Source organism: Oryctolagus cuniculus, chromosome 7 (genome assembly GCF_051225735.1).
Source record: "Oryctolagus cuniculus isolate XC-2025 breed Fujian yellow rabbit chromosome 7, ASM5122573v1, whole genome shotgun sequence".
In the NCBI taxonomy this organism is placed as follows: Eukaryota; Metazoa; Chordata; class Mammalia; order Lagomorpha; family Leporidae; genus Oryctolagus; species Oryctolagus cuniculus.
In genome coordinates, this window is record NC_142873.1 from 72,244,506 (window position 1) to 72,269,486 (window position 24,981).

The following is a 24,981-nucleotide window of genomic DNA, read 5'->3' on the forward strand; positions in this document are numbered from 1 at the left end:
TCCAGCATTCCTGTATGGAATGTGGGCATCCCAGGCTGCTTCTTAGCCATTTTCCCAAATGCCAATTCCATAATGATTGGCATTTCATGGCCTTCAGTATACATCAAGAACCATGCTGATGGTTTATATAAACTCCACAGAACACTTCTGGGCTTCAGAATATAGTTTCAGTAATCACAGTTTTCAAAGCTGGGTCTCATTATGGAGGCAAAGAGTGATAGTCAATGAATATCACTTCTCCTGTTTTTCTTTTTAGTAACTAAATCTCTAATTGTAGCTAATTGTAGCTACATCAGTGACTGACAGCTACAATCTATATGTTCTAACTTCCCTCCCAGTAGACATGACCCATGTGACCAACTTTAGATCAATGAAATGTGAGTAGAATAAATAAGTGCAACCTTGTTTGTATCTCACTGAGAACTCTTAAAAAAGATTTATTTATTTATTTGAAAGTCAGAATTACAGAGAGGTAGAGGCAGAGAGAGGTCTTTCGTCTGCTGGATCACTCCCCAGTTTGCCACAACAGCCAGAGCTGCGCCAATCTGAAGCCAAGAACCCAAGAACTGGGAGCTTCTTCCTGGTCTCCCACACAGGTACAGGGTCCCAAGGACTTGGCCATCTTCTACTGCCTTCCCAGGCCATAGCAGAGAGCTGGATTGGAAGTGGAGCAGCTGGGACTCCAACCAGTGCCAATGTGGGATGCTGGCACTGTAGGTGGCGGCTTTATCTGCTATGCCACAGTTCTGGCCCTTCACTGAGGGCTCTTGGTTTGTACATTCTACCCTGTTCTCTTCAAATGGAAAAAGTTATGGCTGGGAGCCAACACTGCAGGTAGCAGGTGAAGTCCTTGCCATTTCATATGGACACTGGTTCGTGTCCCAGCTGCTAAACTTTCTACCCAGCTCCCCGTAATGGCCTGGGAAAAGTAGTGGAAGATGGCCCAAATGCTTGGGCCCCTGAAATCCATGTGGGAGAACCTGTTGATCCTTGTTCTGACTATATGGGGAATAAACTAGTGGATGGAAGATTTTTCTCTTTCTGTATCTCCCCCTTCTCTCTCTAACTCTAACTTTCAAATAAATAAATAAATCTTTTTAAAACATAAAGATAACAGCTCAAGCAAGCTTCTAAGATCCTTTGCAAGGTAACTCATCTACCCTGGCTGCATGGGTCCTCGGATGCGCTTGTAGACCCGAGTACACAGATTCACCTTAGATGCTTCTGAGGCAAAAATGAACTATGTTAACTGTTGACCATTAAGTTGTTCTGATTTCTTTTCTACAGTCACTTAGTTGATGTCCTATTACAACAAATTTCCCCATTTGTCGTTAAGATAATGGAACCTCCAGGTGGTTAAGTAATTTGCAGAAGTGCAAGTCATGCATAAGCAGCAGAAAAAAATTATGCAACAAATTGTTCTGAGATACATACCTATGTGAAAAAATATGTTTTAAAAGACAAGGGGGCCTGCGCCGTGGCTTACTTCGCTAATCCTCCACCTGCGGCGCCAGCATTCCATATGGGCACTGGGTTCTAGTCCCGGTTGCTCCTCTTCCAGTCCAGCTCTCTGCTGTGGCCTGGGAGGGCAGTGGAGGATGGCCCAAGTGCTTGGGCCCTGCACCCCATGGGAGACCAAGAAGAAGTACCTGGCTCCTGGCTTCGGATCTGCGCAGTGCCGGCTGTAGCGGCCATTTGGAGGGTGAACCAATGGAAAAGGAAGACCTTTCTCTCTATCTCTCTCTCACTGCCTAACTCTGCTTGTCAAAAAAAAAAAAAAAAAAAAAAAAAAAAAAAAAGACTCAACAGTATATAAAAATTAGATCTCGTTAAACATAATAAACATAGAAAGCAATGCAGTCTAGTAGAAGATCTTAAACATGCTTTATAGAAAATGATCAGGGTAATAATTAGTCTTTTCATTTGTATGTTTCTGAAACTAACTTGAATAATAATTACAGTCTTCTGCTTTTTAACCATTTTTACTTGGCAGTTGTCTAGTAGTTTCATAGCATTATAATCTTATCTATGACTACATCATTTTCTATATTAAGCGATTAAGAAATTATAATTGTGGGTTTATTGCTGATTCATTTTTATTTGCAGTGAGTATTAAAATATTAGATGAATGGGGCCGGTGTTATAGTGCATCAGGTTAAGCCACTGCCTGTGACACCAGCATCCCATATGAGCCCTGGTTCAAGTCCCAGCTGCTCCATTTCTAGTTCAGCTCTCTGATAATGTGTCTGAGTAAACAGAAGATGGCCCAGGTACTTGGATCCCTGGCACCCATGTAGGAAATCTGAAAGGAGTTCCAGGATCCTGGCTTTGGCCTGGCCAGTTCTGGCCATTGAGACCATTTGGGGAGTGAGCCAGTATATGGAAAATTTTTCTTCCTCTGTCCTTCCCATTCTCTCTGCTTTGTGCCTTTCAAATAAATAAAATAAATCTTTTTAAGAAGTATTAGATAGTAAAAGTGAAATATTCTATTAAAACCTGTAAATGCTAGAGACATGTTTATGAGACTTGTTTATTAACCTCTTTCATTAAATTTTTGGCTATGACAAATCCATGTGCTTTATTTTTCATTCTGGTAGTTAGGGAATATAAATGGCATGAATGTGATTTGATTCTCCTCTTCTTCATTGGATGTCATTGGCATCACACCCTGCTGAGTCACAGCTTTCCTGCAGACTCTTCATTCATGTTCCCAGGCACAGTTCTCCCTGAATGGGACACGGTCCTGTACCCACACAAACTGTGAGGAGATGGCAAAGCCTGGTGCCAGGGATATCTCATACCTCCCTTCGGAGCTCTGCTGCTAGGAGCAAGTTCACTTGTGCTCATCGGTCAGAGAGAGTTGAAACAGCACTAGCTGTCTCTTCCTTTTATAATAAAAAATAGGTAGTGGTATGTGTGAGGGTCCTTTAAAATATTTTAGAAAAGCTGGAAAAAAGGAATCTATTTTGCTGTAAAATAGTTTTGAAATCCATAGATAGTTTTTTATAATACACATTTCCACAAACTATAAAAATTTATTTTTTTATTTTATTTGAGAGACAGCAACACAGAGATAGAAAGAAAGAGATTGTCCACTAGATCCCTCCTTACGTGCCCACAATGTCCAGGGCTGAGCCAGGCCAAAACCGAGAGCAAGAAACTCAATCCAGGTCTCCCACATATGTGGCAGGGACCCACATACTTGAGAAATCAGCTGTGACCTCCCAGAGTATGCATCAGCAGGAAGCTAGAATAGGGAACAGAGCTGAGACTTGAACCCAGGCACACTCTGTTATAGGATGCAGGCATTCCAAGCAGCAGCTTGACCACTGTGCCAAACGCACACCTCTACACAAACTTTTTGCAGTACCTCAGTACTTTTCACTGTAGTTGACATTGGTAAATGAATAGATAATAAAATTCTTCCCATTGCTTTGATGTTAATAATTAGTAGTTGGAAAATGCCATTAAACTGAGAAGAAAAAAAGAAACTGTGTCCATATTTGGTTTGCAGGCATGGTCAATAGTTTTAGCATTATTATACCAAACTTATTTCATGGTTGTCACTTTTGTGTTGGAGAAGGCAATGGGTTTCTTCTAGAAGTTATGTACTTGTATAACCTCCTATGTTCAAAGTACATGTTTGATAAACTATAAGCTACAGAGTAATTATGGTGTGCAAGCAGTCTTTATTTTTGTGCCACAATTTATCTCTTAATTATAGGGAATTTGTCATGTACTTAATTACCATAGTTTATAAAGAAAAGCCATGATTTTTCTGAAAGCTCAGTAAATCTGAACATTCATTACATTTGGTTTTATGAAAAGAATTAGTCATCTGTGGAACTGGCCCATCATATCCCAATGCTCACTAAATGTTCAGGTTCCCAGTAACTTTATTATGTTTGTCATACAACATTATGAAAAGACCTATGCATATCAGTAATGTATCATTAAATCAATTGGAACATATTCCCACACTGGGATCCAGTACAATCTAATGTGGTTCTGGAGGCAGTTTGGATGGGAATTTTGAACAATTTTGGCCTTAGGCAACTCACTTAAATGCTCAGTGACCTAGTTTTCCCTTTCATAAATTGAACATTAAGAGAGTTCAATAAGCAACTGGTAAAGCACTTGGGTCTTAAACATATGAAACCCTTAAGAATTGCCAACTGTAATTATAATTACTGTTTAACAGTTGTAGTGGGTGAAATAAGACATGGAGCATTTTCATATATATATAGTGTAAAGCCTTAGAAAAATCTCTTACATATATAAAAATGTGTGTGCATGTGTATAATGAAAGGCACTACACACAATATTTATCACCAGCATAGTGGAAAGGATCATATGTGTTGGGCGGGGTGAGGGGGAGGGTGAAGGGGAAGAGAAACAGATACCAATCAGAGCTGGCTCAGAAGCAGAGTGAATTAACCCACTGTGCCACAACACCTGCCCCTACCCACCACTGTTGTTTTACATTCTGTCAGTCCTGGGACCCTGTTTGTGAGCTGTGTGCAGGTGCCTGTCATCTGTGAGATACACAAAGCTCACACAGACCCAAGGAGCCAGGGACCAGCTCTCTTCACAGGTCACATCACTTGGTCCTCTCAAACTTACCTGTTTCTTATCTCTACCTTGAAGGACTTGTGCATGCCAAACAAAAGCCTAAGTGCTGTTGGTTTCAGAATGTCTCCAGAGATACCAAGAGACTATTAATTACCCTTGGGAACCTGAGGAACAAAGATCTGTTTCTCCTGGGAAGTAGAGATTGAACCACTTACATTTTCTTTATATTTGGTCTCTTGTATTAGCAAGAACGGAGTAGGGATTGATATCTCCATAGCTGTGTCATCAAGAATGGGAATAAGATAGTGTAAAAGTTTAGGCATTTCTATGATGTATGATAAAAATAAGTCCAGTTTGAAGAAATATCTTAAAGGCAATTGAATTTTTCTTGCCATTAAATATGTACAATGTTGGTTAAATGGCAAATGTGACAGAACCCCATGAATAACCCAAATGTCAGAAGAGTGAAGATGAAGGATAGTAGCAACCTCTGAGGCAGTGATAAATCTCTTCCACTTAGAGCACATTTCAATGCCTTGGGCCCATTGCTTTGAGACATTTAGTAAATAGTCAAATGTACACTCCAGAAAGCCTTCAAGTCAGCTTTTCTCTGATCAGGGTTCTCCTTAATGTGGGGTCATGCGAGATGAAGGAACCCTTTTCTAGACTTAGTGGGTACCCCATAACTGAACAGGAAGGTAATTTCTTTTTTTAAGATTTTATTTATTTATTTGAGAGGTAGAGTTACAGACAGAGAGAGGGAGAGACAGAGAGAAAGGTCTTCTATTCACTGGTTCACTCCCCAAATGGCTTTAACAGCTAGAGTTGGGCTGATCTCAAGCCAGAAGCCAGGAGGTTCTTCAGAGTCTCCTATGTGGTATAGGGGCCCAAGCACTTGGGCCAACTTCTATTGCTTTCCCAGGCCATACCAGAGAGCTGGATTGGAAAGGGAGCAGCCGGGCTAGAACGGGCACCCATGTGGGAAGCTGGTGTCACAGGTGGAGGCTTAGCCCACTATGCCATAGTGCCGGTCCAGTACTTTCACTTAAAGAAAAAAAAAATCAAAGAACTGCATCATCTTCTTGGAATAGACGATAAGCTAAACAGAAGAGCAGTCTTTCTGGTATTTTAACAAACATATGAATGAATGAAACTGTACAGAAACAGTGATCTTCCTGAAAAATACCCATGCTCTTAACTTCCTCTCACACTCCAGTCAGCTGGTAAAGCATGAAGATGATGCTACAGAACTACATCCAGCTCTTCTGCTCAGAATCTAAGTGGAGGATTCCCTACATGTTCATAGAAATAGTTAAAGGAGTGTTCACTAACCCTCCCTCAATCATTTTGGGAAAATAAACTGAACTAGAAATATCCTGATTTAGGCATGAATGATTATGGTGAGGACTTAAATCCTTGAAAAGGATTTTGTGACAATGAGGAAGGATTTCAAGAGATAATACATGTTGGCAAGATTGCCAAAATTTAATTAAATTTATTGTAGATAGCCTTTCCTTTCCACAGTCAAGGAAATTAAAGAAAACATGTGAAATGAGAGATGAAAGATAGCAGACACAGTGTGGAAACTATTGTAAGGAAACAAATAATGTCACGGCAAGATTAAAATCAATACCAGAAACCATAAAGAACAAAATCCACACTGGAAAAAGAACAATTATATTAATGACAGGTTTTGTAGTAAAAGAACATGAGAATGATATTGATCTGAAGATAATAGATATGATGACATAGCATGGACACCCAATATATGAATCACTATATATTCTGCACAATAGCACAGATGGGCAATAGCCATGTTCAGAAATAGGCATTAAGGAAATGCTTCTTCCAAGTAAATACTTAGATATTCCAGCTCTAAGCGTTAACCAGATACAAGGTACAAAGAAATATATGCTAGAATAGAGAGATTTCTTGGTGAAATTTTAAAATTTTGGTACCAAAGAATCCAGTAAGTATTGTGGCCAGCAGCAGTATCATCCCAATTAGTAACTATTTCCTTCCTTAGGCAGAGTGTCCATCCTTCTGTGTCCACTTTACAGTTGGTCAAGCATATGAATAGACATGATACATACCACATCCAATCAGAAACTTGTAGAGCCATCATGAGTTTCTGCCAACCCTATTGCTCCTGTACCTTTCAGGAGAAGTACTGTTCCCTCAGCCAGAGCTCCAGAATGGAAAAATGGGATAAGCAGGCTAGCATCCAATCTGTAGCCTGGAATAGATCCTCAGAGCCTAACCACCAACACGTAGTATAAGGGAAGAATAAATATTTGTTGTTGGAAGCCACTGAGCTTTTGATATTTTCATACAGAATATTTACTGAAAACATATACCAAGGTAGAAGAAGTAGGTGACCTAACATGCTGACCTCAGACTTCTCCCTCTGTAAAATTGGATGAAAGGTCAGTTTTGGAGTCATTTAAGTCATTTAAGTGTTTAGATAACCTTACAAGATTGATCAGCTCTGCAAGATTTCAGGAATTATAGTATTCATGAAAAGTTACTCAAAAATGTTTACTTGCGAACTAATACACTAATATCTGTACCCGAAATATTCAATCAACCAAGATACATTGAAAAAGAAAATGTGTTGTGGCATATACAATGGAATTCTAATCAGGTATAAAAAGAATGAAATCCTGTCATTTGCAGCAAGAATGCTGGAACTAGAGAACATCATGTTAATGAAATAAAGAGACACAAAAAGACAAATACTGCATGTTTTTCCATACATATAGTAGCAAAAATAAAAAATGCAATATGAACACATAATGTTGATTACTAGGGACTGGGAAGGATCAAGAGATAAAAGGAGTCTTTATTAAAAATTATATAAAGCTGGGTATGGTTCATTAATTATGACAAATATACTAATATGAGATGTTAATAGGGAAAGTGAAGTGAGAGGTATATGGGAACTCATTATATTACTACCCCATAATTTTTGTTTTGTAAATCTAAAATATAATAAAATGAAAAATAGCTAAAAAAGAATAAAAGAAAATAAAGCAATTTATAAAAGCTCCATCATGAAGTGTTAAATTACACACACATGAAAGGATGGATATCTGTAATATATAAACACCCTAATTGTAAAATGGGTCAAGTTTATTAATTGGCAAATCTTTAGAGATCAAATACAACTGGGAAATAAATACATGGAAAATTGTTTTCTGTCACTTTGGATACAGATTCATGAAAGGTCTTCCATGTGACATTAAAAAGTTGGTTCCTACTCTGCAAGCAATTGGGAATTTGAAGTAAGGAAACAGGTTCAGAACGCAGAATGAGTTGAAGGAAAGCAACACTGAACAAAACTAAAAAAAAAAAACTCTGAGGCTATTGTAAAAAACACAATTGAATATGGTAAATGACTTGGACTACATCTCAAGGAAGCCATACCATGCCATTTTGACTAGCTAAGTGTAAATTAGCAGTTTTAAAATTTATTTATTTATTTATTTATTTGAGTAGCAAAGAGAGAGAATCTGTCAGCTGATTCACTCACCAAAGAAACTGGGAGCCAAAATGTCAATTCAGTCCCCTCCGCCCCCTTGACTGGTGGCAGGACCAAACCCCCTGAGCCATCACGGACTGTTTCTCGGGGTGCAGAGCAGCAGGGAGCTGTGATCCAAAGAGGAGCCAAGACTGGAAGCCAGAGGCTTCTGTCGTAGTGACTTACAGTGGAAAAGGGCTGGTCGCCAGGGTGTTACTGAGAAACCACGCCTTCCAGCACCCTCCTGCTCATCTGTAATACGGCATTTTCCTATCCTCACTTCAGAGATACCTCTTATTCATAACTAGAAGACAAGGTGTGCACTGGTATTCCTTCCAAGTCACTCCCTTGGCTCAAGATGGTTTATCTTAGCAGCAAAGCACTGAACATATCTGATCTTTCCCACTCTTGCTGGCTACTTGTTTTCTAAACCCAATGGTGACATTCAGATTGATGTAGATAGGCACTTGGAAACAATGTAAGCATTATCAGTGTTAGCCCATACTATTTGTAAATCTAAGGAAAGAGGCACTTCACCTGACAAGGAAACACAAATACTTAAAAAGCAATATAAAGATGGATAGGATTCGATAAAAAAAAATGGAATGTTTCTAGAAAATCTCACAGGAATTAATATCTGAATAGTTTTATGAAGACAATTACAATAGACCACTATAGTCACATATTTAATTTCTGATAACTTTGAAACTTGAAATGGATAGAGTTATAGGATATGCTTTTTGAGAAAGTAATATTTTTTTCTTTTTTAAGGTTTATGTATTTTATTTGAAATAGATACAGAAAGAGAAAGAGAGAGAGAGAGGGAGAGATCTTCCATCTGCTAGTTGACTCCCTAAATAGCCACAATGGCCAGAGCTGTCCTGTCCAAAGCCAGGAGCCAGGAGCTTATTTCGGTCTCCCATGTGGGTGCAGGGCCCAAGGACTTGGGTTATTTTCCTCTGCTTTCCAAGACTCATTAGCAAAGAGCTGGATTGGAAGTGGAGCAGTTGGGACTAGAACCAGTGACCATATAGGGTGCTGGCACAGCAGGAAGAGGCTTAACCTTCTATGCCACAGCGCTAGTCCCGAAAGTAGTATTTTCTTTAATCTAAACCCAGGCATCATTTTCTGTGGTTTGTATGATCTCAGTTAACCAGAGGTAATTCCTTGTTACCAAAAAGAAAGGGAAGGTAGTGATAGGAATAGTTTATAAGACTCTAGTTTTATTCAGACAGGAAAAGGCTTTTTGTCAGCCTGAACTATCCAGTGTAGTCCATCATGCAAACACACACCCTTGCTTAACAGAAGCATTCTCTGAATGAAACTGGTGAGAATGATGACATTTGCAAACATCTAGGTATTTTCATAATGAGTAGGAACTCTCACAGATGTAAATTTCCATGTTTAATTCCCTTGGCAACTGCAGAGGAAATTACATATGTGGATAGGGAAGTTCTAAGACAACTCCTAGTGACCCAGAGAAGCATATGCATTGAGACTTTCATTTACTCTTTTGTGAATTACAGTACTACAAGGGGTCAAAATAAAGTATGAGCCGAAATTTAGTCAGAGTTAAGGGTGGACAGAGAGCCTGGATTTTGCAGTGAAACATCGTTTTAAGCCTGTTTCACCTGCATAGCAACCAGGTAGAGTTAGACAAATCACACCTCTCCTTTTGATTGATACAGTGATAGTTTCCATGCAGGGCAATTATTGGAATTAATGGAGCATAGATATACTTCTGGGCACATAAGAGATGCTTCACGTAATTTACTTCTCTCCTGCAACAGTAATAATTCCCTCAATGGGATGTTTAAAAAATTTCAGAGTAGGATACTCATATGAAAATATTTCATGGATTTAAAAGTATATACAGATTGCCTATTTCATACATAGCACGAGTGGCAGAAAACATTATAGCATAAAGTGTTGCATACATTAGTGCCATAGCAACAGCAAAACAATCCTGTGATTTCTTGCCAAGACAAATATGATTATGCATTATTGTGCTCCCTGTGATAAATTCCTTTGAGGTTTCACCATGTTGTGCATGAATAACTCTGGCAATCTAGTTAAGATTCACTTCCTTTTCTGTAATGCAAATCTTTGTTTTACAGAGTTGCTGACCTGTAATATAAATGTTATATAGGACTTTGTCAAAACAGATCTACTTGTGATATGATATTGGAATAGTTAGTGGAGCTAACTATATTTATATTTCAGGCATTTTTCCTTAATCTAAGCTTTGAGCATTTATGAAACATATTTGAAGTAAATCAACATTTACATGCTATACTCTGTTCTCATTTGCTAAATTCAGTTTTGCATTAAAAAAGTAAATTGAAAATGGAAGCTTAAAATTTCTAACAGACATCACATTTTAGGTTAAAAATACTAACACATTCTGTTATTACATTGCCATATGTCACTTTCCTATTCATGTTCCCATATATTTATTTTCAACACGTTCTATAAATCATAATAAACTATATGAAGAATAAAAGCCAGGTTTTTCCCCCAATTTATCTAACAGGCATTTTATAAAGACATCTTTCAGTAAATTATTTCTGAATACAGACAAGCTTTCTCATCTCATTTGTGTGAATAAATATAGAGTTGATGACTGCATCTTAAAATTATATGATTCATTCAGTCATTAGATAAGGAGACAATAGAGAGTAGACAATGACAGATTAAAATATTCCCGTGCACTTGTCGTTAGATACACATGGGAAGCTGTTCACAGCCATTCATCTTTTCTCTCAGCTCTGTTCTCGATGGTGTAATACAGAGGGCCATTCTCAAGGTTTTCATAGTCAGAGCTCTACAATGAAAATGCTCTGTGTTAAAAAAAGTCTGCTGTGTATCTGAAACATTGAAATCATACTTGAATTTTGACAATAAAAACTCATGACTGTATTTTGAAATGGCTTTTATCCCTTGTGGAGTTTGATTACTTTATACAGATGTAAGTAAATAATCTTCAAGCCTGGAATAAGTGGAATCACCATATGTGGTCAAAAAAGAAGGAAATGCATAACAGTGGGGAAAAAGCAAAAATTTTATTTGATTAAATCTAGAAAAATAAACACTGACCCAATTTGCAGTCTTTTGGAAGGACTGTGGTGATTTTTTATTCTTTCAGTTAAAGAAGCAAATAGTAAATATACGTTTTGGGGTAGATGTTCAGTCTAGCTGCTAAGACACTGATTAAGACACCTGTGCCCCACATCAGAGTACCTGGGTTCATTTCCCACCCCCAGCTCCTGACCAGCTTCCCTCCAATGCAGACCCTGGGAGGCAGAAGTGATGGCGCAAGTACTTGAATTCTTGTCATCCATGAAGGGGATTGGATTGTGTTCCCACCTCATCTTTGACCTAGGCCCAGCCGTGGTCATTGTGGGCTTTTGTGGAGTGAACCAATGGATGGGATTTCTCTCTCCCTCCCTCTTTCTTTCTTTATTCCTCTCTGTGTGTCTTTCAAATGAACATTTATAAATAAGTAAATAAACATTCTTATATATTGTCTACAATTTGAAAATTCAGGTAAACAAAACAAAAAATGAATGGGAAGTATCCATATCCCATCACAGTAATCACTGAAACTGTTTTTTTTAAAGTAGCCTTCAAGACTCTGTCAGTATATGTGTGGCTTGTGTGAATTTCCCTGTATGTTTTCTTTGGTAGTCTTCTGCTTTTGCTAACATAACAATACATCATATATATGGTTACAGATCAATAAATGTAATAATTGTATCAAGCATCACGGTAAAGTCTGAACTTTAATATTCATCTGGAATTATTCAGAGAATGGCAAATACAATATTTTAGTTTTTATAGAAATCATTTGAGTGTGTCTTATTTCCATTTAATAAAGAAAGAGACAGAGGATATGTAATATGCTCAAGGTCACACAAATGGCCTATGTTTGGAAACAAGAAGACAAAAATGCATTTTTCCATTTTCATGGAAATGTGTTCAGTATTTGTCAGTTTGAAGTTTAAAGTCATAATCACAATGCTATTTAATATTGAAAAAGTTATATGAATTATCTAACCATTACCTTTGTTACATATAGAAATTTGTTTCCACTTCCAGTTTTTCACAATTGTAAACCATTCTAGGGCAAACATCCCTGACACACACATCTTTGTAAGCTCAATAAATAATTGAAGACACTTCAGAGAAGTGGAAATGCTGAAACAAAGAGGATGAATATGCAAGGCTTTTGATTTAATTCATATTTTATGTACTCTTCCACAATGGAGAATATTATTCTTCATTATCCTCACCCATCTCATGAGCCAAAAATAAATCAAGTCCCTCATTTCAATAAGTGTTACTTAAATAGCTTCTAATAAACCAAGTTTTTTTCTTTTTTAAAAAAATATTAATTTGAAAGGCAGAATTACAGACAGACTGAGCGAGAATGAGCATCCATTTGCTGATTCACTCCTTAAATGGCCACAATGGTCAAGGCTGGGCAAGACTGAAGCTAGGAACTCCACTCAGGTCTCCCACATAGGTGTCAGTGGCCCAAGCATATGGCCATCTCCTACTGCATTCCCGGGCACATTCGCAGGAAGCTGGATTGGAAGTGGAGCAGCTGAAACTCAAATCAGTGCTCCTCTGGAATGCCTGCATTGCAAGAAAGGGCTTAACCTGCTGTGCCGCAACACTGTGCCAGTTTTTTTATTTGTGGGTTTTTTTTTGTTTGTTTGTTTTTGGTTTTTGTTGTTGTTGTTGTTACTGAAACAACAAATTCAAATTTTGAAACAATAATTTAAGAACTGAAAAACTAAATTCTGGACACCACTTGGTCTTTAGATATAGATCATATCACCTGACCAGTAGCCCTAATCCTTTTACACTGGTGTTTATAAAGACATAATTTACATCCTGTAGCATTCCTTTTTTCAAAGCTTGCGGTTTTATGAGTTTTGGCAAATATATGTATGTAGTCATGACATCATCACTATAATCAGGTTCTAGAGCATTTTTATCACTCTAGAAAGATCCCTGTTGCCTTTGATTTTCGTGTTACCAGAATGTCATGTAAATTGACTCAGACAGAATTAAGCCATTTTAATCTTACTTCTTTGTTACAAGCAGCACAAGGGTTTTTCCCTGCCTTTTTTTTTTTCTTTTGCACAGTAGCATTTTGTAGTAGTAGTTATACGGGTATACTACAGTTTGTCTATCCATTCTCTCATTGAAGGGTATTTGGGTTATTTTGATTTTTTTGATAATTATGAATAGGGTTTTATGTGAACATGCTTCTCTTTCTTCTAAATACATACCTATTCATGGGATTGGCACATCATATGGTAAACTTATGTTTACATTTATAAAATATTTTTCAAACTCTCTATGTCATGGTTAATGGTTCTTGCAGTGTTCAATATTTCTAAAATGAACTTTGATGTGGTTTATCTATATTTTTACCAACTGGTGCCTGTTTGTGAAAATAGGCAAGCTCTTAAATGATTTTTTTAAGATCTTATTTATTTCTTTGAAAAGCAGAGTTATACAGACAGACAGAGCTCTTCCATCTGCTGATTCATTCCCAAAACCCCATGGCAGTAAGGGCTGGGCCAGGCAAAAGGCAGAATCCAGGAGCTTCATCCAGGTCTCCCACATGGGTTGCAGGGGTCCGAGCACTTGGGCCATATTGTGCTGCTTTCCCAGGTGCATTAGCAGGGAGCTAAATTGGAAGTGGAGCATCTGGGACTCGAACAGGTGCCCATATGGTATGCGGGCAGTGGATTTTCCCACTGTGCCAGAACACAGGTCCCTTGAATGAATTTTAATCAGCTCTTGATTACACAAAAATTCATCATATAACTAGTTATCCACAAGCTCTTATTCTTGTCTGTGAGTAGCACTGATTGCTTATTTATAAAATCTGAAGTAGTTTGAAAAGTTATAGAAGTTAAATAAGCAAGAAGTTAAATAAGTTTAAAATGCTAATACAAAACAATGCATGAGTGCAATTTATGGATGGATTCTTTCTTATCATGCATTGTTAGATACAGTAAAATTATTGTAACATGAAATATGTGATGGATATCAAACAAGAAGCACTGGGTTGCATTTCATAGGATCCCGAGCTTATATTTTCAGGGGAGACAAAACTGTTTTAAGTGAATGTAGAAGACAGCAAAGATGCTTATGCTGAAGGCACACATGAAGGCGGACCTACCTAAACTCAAATACGCTTGCAGCATCATCTTAGGGGAAATTGGAAGGACCAAAGAATGTTCCAGATAGTGGAAACAGCTTGTGCATGGGTTTTATTTGGCAGGGAAGAAAGCACACAGATACAAGAGATAGAAGGATGCTGTTAAAAACAGTTTAGATGATCAACCATGGGGTTGAGAATGTGTCGTAAAGAAACAGAGTTCATAAGAAACAAGAGAGACTAGAACAGGTAGATAAATTAGCAATCAGGAAATGTTCCCATGGCCAAAGAAACCCTGTGGTATGAGGAAGGTGGGCCAGGAGGTTAATTAGGCTTTCACATTCCAAACGTGTTTGATGGTTGAGAATACAGTTGTGAATATGGGATAAAGGGGTGGAAGACAGGAGTGTCATTGTACTTACGGAAGTTAAGAAATGTAGTGAACACACTGCACAAACCTACCTCTTCCAAATACCATCAACACATTATCATTAATAGATTAATTGATTAATTCCCTTTAGGGAATTTCATGATGTTGGTACATTTGGGAAACACTGAATTAAGTGAAACGGAGCGTTTGTTGCACACCTTCTCAGTACTGGAGCATTGCGAAGCACTAAGCAAGGCATGGGATGTATAGTTGGTTCCAAAAGATTCAAAAATTTTTTGAAATTTTGATTTCAAAATTTTTTGTTATTTTTAAAATTATTTAGGACTGCTGCTTTCTTAGGCTATACTTTTTTAATCAATGAAAGGATATAATTTTAAATAAAGAATTGATTTTATATGCCTAACAATACCTGCTTCACTCATCAAGCACTTTTCTATGCCATTAGGAACTGGTACTCAGACTAGCATAACAGGTATCCAATCCTGCCACACTTGCAGTAAGGGAAAATTTCAGGGATGTACACCCAGAGAGTTGGATCCACGTGACCTGGGCTTGTGCCTGGGGATCTATGTCTTATTGGGCACCTTAGGTGATGTGCAAATGGAGCCACGACTTGGCTTGGGCCTGGCTGGACTGGCAGAGCTTCTGGTACCTGGTTCTCAATATTGGCTGATTAGAATCATCCAAGGAGCCTTTAAAAATTCTAATTACCAGGCATATCTCAGACCAAATAAACCACAGGTCTCTGGGACTGCATCAACGTTTACTTAAAGCTCCCAGCTGATTCCAGTATAAAGCCTCAGTTGAGAACCAGTATCCCATGAGTGGGTGTGGAAAGCAGTCAGCTTCTTTGGCTCTCAGGATTTGGGACTACCGCCTAAGATTGATAGCTAATGTGCCAGTAATGCCAGACTCACCTCTGGTTTAATTTGCTCGTCGGAGAAAGACATCTAGAGATTTCTTCTTTCTGTAGGGAAAAACAGTTGTCTCAGAAAGTACTCATTAGCTGCTTTCTCTAAATGGTACAAAAAAATTCCTTAATGGAAATAAAACCTTGCACTTATAGAAAACTTTGAACTAAAAACAACTGTAGAGAGAGAAAGGTCCCTAAGAGTCTTTTTTGAGTCCCAAGAAAATGCTATTTCTGTCACCACAGCTTTTATGCCTCCAGAGCCTCAACTTCTTAAAACAATAAATTGATTAATATGAATTTTAACTTCACAGTTTGAAGTCTGAATTTTACTAATGCCTTCTTCGTGAAAAGACCTAATATTATTTCTTTTTAGCAAAATCCTCACCCATATCACAACTTGCTAAGAGAATACTTGGTGTGACGAAGTAGTCTGGACATTCATCCTCCGGGTGCCTCCACTTTTCCTCTTCCCGCTCCTCCTGCCCACTTTCCTCTTGGTGTTCATTATCAAAGGATACAATGAATGAATTGAGAAAACAGCAAAAGTTAGGATCGTGGCATCCATCCGTATTCCCCTGATAAAAATGTAGGCTTTGCCTGTATAACATCAGAATATTGATTGATTGAATTCTAGGATCAGGATTCCTTATCATAAATCAGTACCAGATGTTTTCCAGGATTCAGAATATTTTATGATTTAAGGATATGTGTATTCAGTGAAGCAAGTGGGATCTAAAGCATCACCTTGTAATCAAAGATGGATATTTGTCCTGCAAAACATAGAACCTAGATAGTTCCATTTCAGTTCTGGTCAAGTTTTTGCCACAAACGAGTTTGCAGCATCTTATAAGAAACATTCAAGTTTTAAAGTGTGTTTGGATAACAGAATTGTAGACCGGAAGAATTGTGGGATTTATGGTAAAATAAACCAATGGTGAATTTTATTTTTAAAAATCCAACCAATAATTGAAAAACTGATTTTGATTTCTTTATTTTTTTTCATTTTATTTTTAGCTTGTTTCTGTGACTTTTATAACTAGAAATGCATGGTGGATATGTCTGCATTGATACTAGGACCATTGTGTATATAATCTCACTTATTCTTAATGAAAATTCATTCCAATAGGTACTATTGCCTTTATTTCACAGTCCAAAAAGCTGTGTCTGAAATGTTAAATTGTAAAAGTTGCAATGGTTATGCAGCCCACATTGAAACATTTAAATCTCAATTTATTTAACTGTGAAGTCCCTGTACCACATAGTTTTATTACCAATTGAGCCAAAAAAATCAGTGAATTAAAGACATTGAATGTACAAATTCAAATTTATGTTTAGGTTAAAAATATATTGATTGTTGATAACCTCCTATTAAAACACAGCATCTTTCAGAAACCAGTCATTTTGACAGAATGGAAGTGAACCAATATTTAATGTCAGCATTTGGTGAACACTATAGAACTTTAAATAAACTATACTTTTAGCACAGTAAGTCAATGTCTAAATAATATGTAAAACATGTTTTATAGGTGTCTCAAAACCAAGCAGTTGAGAATGCCCAAGAAGAAAATTTACAGGGAAGGTCCTTTAAAGACTGTCTTGCCAGACTTTTCAGCTGGATAATGGGAATAAGCCACTGGGAACACCTTCAATTAAGGCAATAAACGTATGTGCGCTCGTGCGCACTGGTTTTGGAGTTGGGTTGCAAAATTAAGGCAAATACAGGAAAATGGGTCCTTCTGTGCAGGTTTCCATTAAAACCAAAAGGGATATAGAGACCACAACTTCTCGTTGTTGCTACTATTATTAATCTTTCAAATTTATACTGTTTTCACCCACTAGTGGACATTTAATATTCCTAAAGTAAATAGCCCTTAATAATAGCATTTTGTTTTTTGCTTGTTTGTTTTTGATTGGTTTTCTATAGCTTTAATTATTAATACATCCCTGCATTGCCTTTTTTTGCTTTTTGTTTTTTACATTTCCCCTATTATTTTACAAGGAAACAGTGATCTTTTTCAGGTGGCATAGTCATTGCAAATTTTCCTGTCAAAAATAAATACAGGTTTTTTAAATAACATTTTTTCATTGGAGTATAATTTTTGTAAATGAAAGCATAGGATGAAAATTAAATTCAAACTTCACATGTAGAATTTAGAGCTTTCAAGATGGGCATGCTATAGACTTTAGAATTTGCCAAATTTAGAATCCAAAATGACTTTTTTTAGAAACAAAATATTTGTTTTCCCATGAGACCCCTGCACTCAAGGACTAGACTCAGTATTTGGCTCACTGGTTTGCTGTGGACTTGAATGAACACTTTCTAATGGGTGCTTCGTGTAGCATATTCTGATTTTCATTGGTGGGGGGTGCCCAAGCTCTGTCATCTGAGCCATAAACCTCTGCAGGTGTAACTTCAGAAGGTACCAGGAATTGTGCTGATACTTTATGGGACTGCTTTCTTCTTGTGACTCTGAATTAAACTTTGAAGCATGAGTATTTTTGGTGTGCCACCTGTTTGTTTGTACTACTGCCTAATAATAAAATTTAGTATCCAAATTTAAGAGCTTGGAGGCAGAGGAGAGCAGGGACAAGAGAAAGATGGAAAAGGTTGATTAACAGGACTATTCTAATTAAGAGAAGTTCTGATGGTATGTTGGAAAGTAGGGTGGCTGCAGAGAATGATAATGAATTTCTATGGTTTTTAAAAGAAGAAGGGATTTTGAATATTTTCACCATAAAGAAATGATAAGTGCCTGAGGAGAAAAATATGTCTGTTCTGATTTGAACATCAGGTAATGTTTACATGTATTAAAATATCACACGGCACCCTATAAATATGTACAATTTTTATGTGTCAGTTTAAAATAAAAGGATTTAGTCAGATCAAAAGGGAAACCTACTGTCATGTAGTTGACCTGAAGGGAGTCAGTTCCTCCAGACAACTGATCTGAAAATATTAAACGCAATTCCAGTTTTGCATATTACTGAGAAAAGTGCTGATGGAGAAGCGAGCAATATCATAACTTCCTATATAAGAATTATGCCATTTATATATTTCAAATTATGCACTCAAATACTTTGCTAATGGAAGTTGTATAATAGATTTTAGAGTGTTACGGATGGGAAAAACCTGAAGCAATCATGTTACCCTTCTCTAGATTCCTTTGGGGTAAAATCATCCGTGTGCTAGAAGAGAATCTTAGTAAAAACCTACTGAAGGCTGGCACCGCACCGCAGCTCACTTGGCTAATCCTTCTCCTGCGGCGCCGGCACCCCATGTTCTAGTCCCGGTTGGGGCGCCGGATTCTGTCCCAGTTGCTCCTCTTCCAGTCCAGCTCTCTACTGTGGCCAGGGAGTGCAGTGGAGGATGGCCCAAGTGCTTGGGCCCTGCACCCGCGTGGGAGACCAGGAGGAAGCGCCTGGCTCCCGGCTTCGGACCAGCGTGGCGCGCGGGCCATGGCAGCCATTTGGGGGGTGAACCAACGAAAGGAAGACCTTGCTTTCTCTCTCTCTCTCTCTCTCTCTCTCTCTGTCTAACTCTGCCTGTAAAAAGAAAAAAAAAATACTGAAATAAAGAATCCATCTCCTTCATTTATGATAAAGTTTAATTTGTCTTGGACAATCCTGTTCTCTGTATGTCTCCTTCTTATATACACTAGATTGCCCCTAATTTTTTGCCTCCCTAGGCAGTCACCTCAATGTTTTATTTTCATCTGTTCAACTTTCTGATAACCATGACCCTAAAAATGACAAACTCCAAGCAGAACCATTCTAATTCCAGTTACATAGGAAAAGTTGTGTCAGAGATCAAAACTTAAGGGTAAAGTAAAATGGAGAGGGTGCTAGTCTAGAGTTAAAAAAGCAGGAGTTTCCCTTAGAACCCTGGGGTCTTAAAATGTAGTACTGCTTCCACATAAAGAACGGTCATGTGATTTGGTATTTGTGCACAGTGAAAGGAAGATCCAGTGGCCATTGAAGCAGATGAGGTTAAATCCCAAAGTCAAATGCCAGCATTTTGTAGCTCTCAAGAGTGCGCAACAGTGTATTCATTGGCTCATTATTAGGGAGTCTTTGTACTGCTGTAACAGAATGTCACAGACTGGGTAATTTATGATGAACAAAAGTTTCTTGGCTCCTATTTCTGGAGACCTGAAAATCCAAGATTGTGGTGCTGGCATTTGAGGAGAGCCTTCTTTTTGTGCCATCCCATGGCAGAAAGGCAAAGTAAGGCAAGGGAGAAAAAAGGGGAATAAATTCTCCATTTCCCAATGTACTCAATCCCACAATAATGGCATCAGCTCATTCATGAGGGCAGAGCCCAGGGTGTGATTAGCAGAAAGCTGGAGTCAACAGTGGAGCAAGGACTCAGATATAGTCCACCTGACACAGGATGTGGGTCTCCCCAGAGTCCTGGACTAATCCGCTCTCATTAGTCCCACCTCCTAACAGTGCTGTTTCCAACACGTTTCCAGGGGACACATTCAAACCATAGCATAAGGTGACCTTCCTTCCCTCTTTGGGGCATCTTTGATTTAAGCCTTCTGTCTCTTTGTATCATTAGCACCTTTTCCCCTTACACATGTCCAGGTTTAGATGACAAATTCTGTTGGCACCCTACAGTTACTGCATTTTCTTTGTCACTCTTGCCAGCTGGCATTTGTACACTTGGTTTTTGCCTTCTGTGTCAAGCTGTGTACTATCATCAGGGGTTAGTTTCTGGTCATTCCTTTATTAAAGTCCTTTAATGTTTAAGTCTACCTTCCAGGGTGATAATTGTAGGTTATCTTCCACAAATGGAATGAGCCTTATGGACCTTTTATTATCCAGCTCAAGGACAGGAGTCCTGGGGCCTAAACCAATGGCCTTTGGGATGCCATTTATTTTCTCTTAATTTTTAACTCCTGTCCTCTCCCTGTGACCCCTTCTTCACCTTTTCCCTACCTACTGGTTACTCTTGACTGATTAATCATCAATTTCTGTCTTAATGTCTTTCCAGCAATTATTTTATGCCAGGTCTTGTCCAGAGTTATGATGCTCATGTCAGTTTCATATGGAAACACTCTATATCAAATTGTATTTTCTCAGTTCACAGATTTCAAGTCCCCATGGGGCCACTAGAAGTAAAATTGATCTTTTATTTCCACAGTTCTTATGGTTTTTATTGAATCATAGTGCGTTATATAACTTTGCTAAATCTTGTTTGTCTTAAGGTCATGCCCATGCCTTTCTAAGGAAAACTCAAGAAAACTTAGAGAGGAGCCACCGAATTTCCCAACATTTTCATCTTGTATTTTTCAATGGAAAATTAAAGTGCTTAAGGTGCTATAAGGAGTTAGTGAAAAAAAAAAAAACCAGCATTCTTTCCTTGCTAGTGGTTCTTACTGATTGTGTTTTTCCTTGAGTGATAAGTGACTCAGACCTATAAAATAATGCCCCAAATTGTAGCTAATGATGTTCTTTTAGTTGTGGTTTAATATTCCTAAATTCATTGAAAATAAATTGTAACATCTCCTCACACATTCTAAAAATTTTTAGCAACACTTAACTCTTTAACTTAAAAAGTGCTAAGTATACATTGATGACATGTCATAACAATCATTCATTTTATAAAGTCCTATTTATGATGTCACCGTCTTCTTAAAACCAAGGCAAAAACTACTAAGAAGTCATTCAAAGCTGGTAATGTGATGGGGAGGAACATTTTTAATGTTGCTATTCCTGCTTGGGGCTGTCACTCATGTTTGAATCCTAACATAATCTCAATTGAGGTATGATTATGTAATATCAATTTTCAGCACAGGATTTCAACATCCATGATCCAGCCTGTTGCATGACTGGATCTATTTAAATCTTAGCCATTCTACAAGGTTTCTTTGTACACAATTCTGTTGCTTAAGTAAAAAGAAAACCAAAGGTCTATAAAGAATTCTATGCTTGAGATAAAAGCCAGAGATTGCAGTCTGGAGTCTGGATTCATGCATCAAAAATGAACTGTTTAAGTAGATTTTCATCAACTAACAAATGCTATTTCAGTCTGAGCATTTTACCACCTCATTCTACTCCATCTGTCTCACAGGGAGCAATTATTCTGAAACCTGAACATGGAGCATTAAAATTCCATTAACATTGAACAGAATATTAACGTGTCTGGCATTGCAATTTCTATCTCTCCGAATTTCAGTGTTAATTTTGAATAAAGCAGGTATAACATTTTAATCTATTTGGTTAATTAAGAATAATGAATAAAATATATAATTACCAGCCAAAATTATGTAATAACTCAGAACTTAGTTTAAGGACATGGTGTTTAAACATGTCTGAGCTAGTTTTCTTTATTAGGCTAATGATTGTTTATAAAGGCACTAAATATTTCACAGAGCCAATTTTCCCAAGACTCTGACTTTGCAATTCCTTTTTCTTTTTACAGAACCACATCACTGCCTTCGCAGAAGTCACATGATATCGAAGCAGATGGTCTTTCACTGCATTGGACATCGTCTCTTTTTACCATCCATTCATAACACCCAAAGTTTATGAAGTTGTCTAATGATTTCTATAATTTTAGTATCATTGTCAGCCTGTCTGTTGCCCCCACTAGACTGTGAGCTCCTCGAGGGCAGGACTCTGTCTTTACTGCACCCCCAACACCTACAGCAAAGTCTAACAGAAAGTAGGTGCCCAATAAAAACGTGATGACTGAATGAACAAATTCCTAAAGGACACATTCACTTTAGTTCTTCACAGAATCACTTGCAGTTGAGTTAAAGATATCTCCACAGAAACCATATTTGCTAAAAATAAATAAATAAATAAATAAATCCTCTACTTGGCACTAAACTTTTCAATTTCCCACATATCTCTTCACCAGTACCCTGTTTAATCTGAAGTGGACTTTGAAAGCCATGGGGGTCTTCTATATTGTTATTCAGCATGACATTATTTCCTTTCTAACAAATTTCAGTGTGTGAATTTTCTTTACTTTTAGAAAGTATGTTCTATACTAAAATAATGTTTGCACATTCTATTATGCTATATTTCACTTAAACTACCATTCATACTATACATTCTAAGACTGGTGCTTCTGCTTTTGAAGGGGAAAAATGCCAATTTTTACTGTAATAAGTAATGTATAAAAATTAAAAAATATTTATTTGGAATTTTTCTCCTGACACCTGTGGTTTAATTGTTGACTTGTAGGTTTTGAAAACAGGCAGTATCTAAGATAGTTAGAATGAAGAAATCTAGCAATGGTACCTTATTGAACGATTATCCATTGAAGACAGCATCTTAAGAGTGGTCAAATCTCCATTCTTAGGATTTTTCACTGGTCAAGATTTCACACTATTTAAATGGAAAAGATCCACCTCTGACACATATTTTAAATGACGCAAATGCTAGAAATATGGTTAATGTGTTCTGCTTTGCATTTGTGTAGTATTTTATAATTTACAAAGTACCATTTTATTTAATCTTGATGGTAACCCTGTGTAAATGTTAAGAGTGTGGCTTTATTTTTATAAATGAGAAAAAAAATGAAGCCAAGATAGAGTGAACCACATGCCTAGCCCCAAACTAGTAAGAACAGGGTTAAAATTTAAATTTAGGTTTTCTGATCCAAAACACAATGGTACTTCAAAAAGGTCATGGAAAATGGAAGTAAAAGGTAAGTTTATCTTGGTGCAAGAAATGCTGAAATCCATGCATGGTTTATTTCATTACATGGATTTTCCATGAAATTTTTGAAGACATCTTACATGCAACAGCTATGATATTGTTTTGAACACTAAGGCCTTTGAAGTGATGAGTACAGTGCTGGGTATCTACCTATGTTTTAGAAAATGGCATGTGAAAACGGAATTACAAAAGCTCTTAGTATTTTAAATGCTTATAAGAATAAACTCTTTTAAGGTATACAAATATAAACCTTTTTGACCCTATTATAAGTAACGAATGTCAAAGGGTCTAGTTGTGAGGCCCTCAGTAAAAGCAAAAACGGAATCAAATATCTCTCCTTCTATGGTCATCCCAGGGCCCAGGCCCCAACTCAGGAGAGATCCTAAGGGACATACTTTACATTTAGTCTGTGAAATTAAGGATGAAAATACCAGAATACAAAGCAAATGAGCTTTTTGATGGTAACATTTCAATCTTTAATGCTCTTCTGATTAACACTGGCTTATAGTTAATTTACTGAAATGATTTTTTTTTAGCTTGAAAGTACTAAAAAATGAACTTTCTTTATACTCTCCACTTTCAAAAGAAACCAGTAAATAAATATTACCAAAATCTTGTCTGTTACTTCCAGCCTGGATGTTACCTGCCCATTTCTGCCACTGTAGGAGTTGAAACACTTCTATTAAGGCCGAAAGAAGAAAATCTGTATCTCTTCCAATTTTAGATCTTTATAGAAATTCAATTCTGTTGGAAACTTAGAGCATGAAAAAGCTTTGAATGCCTTGACCCTCTTCGAAGACTTCTAAGGCAATAATATCAGTAGGGAATTCACTTAGTGGTAGTAGAAGTGAAGGGGATGATCTCATCGTGTCTCAGAAGGCAGAATTCCCAGACAGGCCTCTCAAGTTTGGTCAGTTCTATTGGTTCTATATCCATTTTTCAAGAACCCAATTAAGAATGGTTTTCCATACATTATATAGCTATATATTTTCAGCTATATATTATTATATTAGTGTTGTATCTTTGGACCTTGGCCTGAATATAGGAGTTATAAATTCCTCAGAAACTCAGTTTAATCCAAGACAAGAGTAAAGTCATATGTAATATTTAAGCTTCATGGATCCATGATTGTGCAATGAATGATCCTATTGAGAATACAGAAAGAGAAAAAAAAAACATAGATGTGACTATGATAAAAGCAAGCAAAGAGTCCTTAACCATGATGTTACTGAGAATAATGAAAACCGCATTTAAGAAAATATTAATATGTAAATATGTAAATAAAAAGTCTAGTAAAAGCAGATGAACACATATCTTTCTGATAAAGACATCACATTTTTAGTCTACTTACTTGGGGCCCAGATCAGCATACATTGGTCAACCTGAAAATTTCAGTAGTCTCTGTTTGCATGGCAGAAATTCTGCACATGTTTTATCTGATTCCTAAGATAACTTAAAAGGCTCTTTTATGTTAAAAGAGAGGTGAACCTTCTTTGACAGACTTTGTCTAGTCCACTTCTAACTGGGCCTCTCTTTTCTCAGGATCTATCCTAGCCAAATGTTTCAGTTACATTTAATGTAGTTTCCTTTGTGAAAGAGCAGTAGGGGAAGAAATAATTCTCTGCTGCACACTGTATTTTTCAAATAAAATTTTAAAAATTAAATTTAAAAATGTGTTTTGTTTTCTTCTCCCATGTATTGGTTTTTCTTGGGGTGGAGAAATATAGACT

At 37.2% G+C, this 24,981-nt stretch overlaps 1 protein-coding gene across 1 annotated transcript in view; it reads left to right on the forward strand.

The window, feature by feature from the left end:
* The window catches only part of PLPPR5 (phospholipid phosphatase related 5), a 127,204-nt gene extending 103,251 nt beyond the window's left edge, over positions 1–23,953 (forward strand). Inside the window, exon 8 of the mRNA XM_008264833.5 lies at positions 22,005–23,953. Within this exon, the coding sequence (XP_008263055.4) occupies positions 22,005–22,037 (33 nt within the window). The 3' untranslated portion in view covers positions 22,038–23,953. The remainder of the gene's footprint in view (positions 1–22,004) is intronic.
* The last annotated feature ends 1,028 nt before the right edge of the window (positions 23,954–24,981 follow it).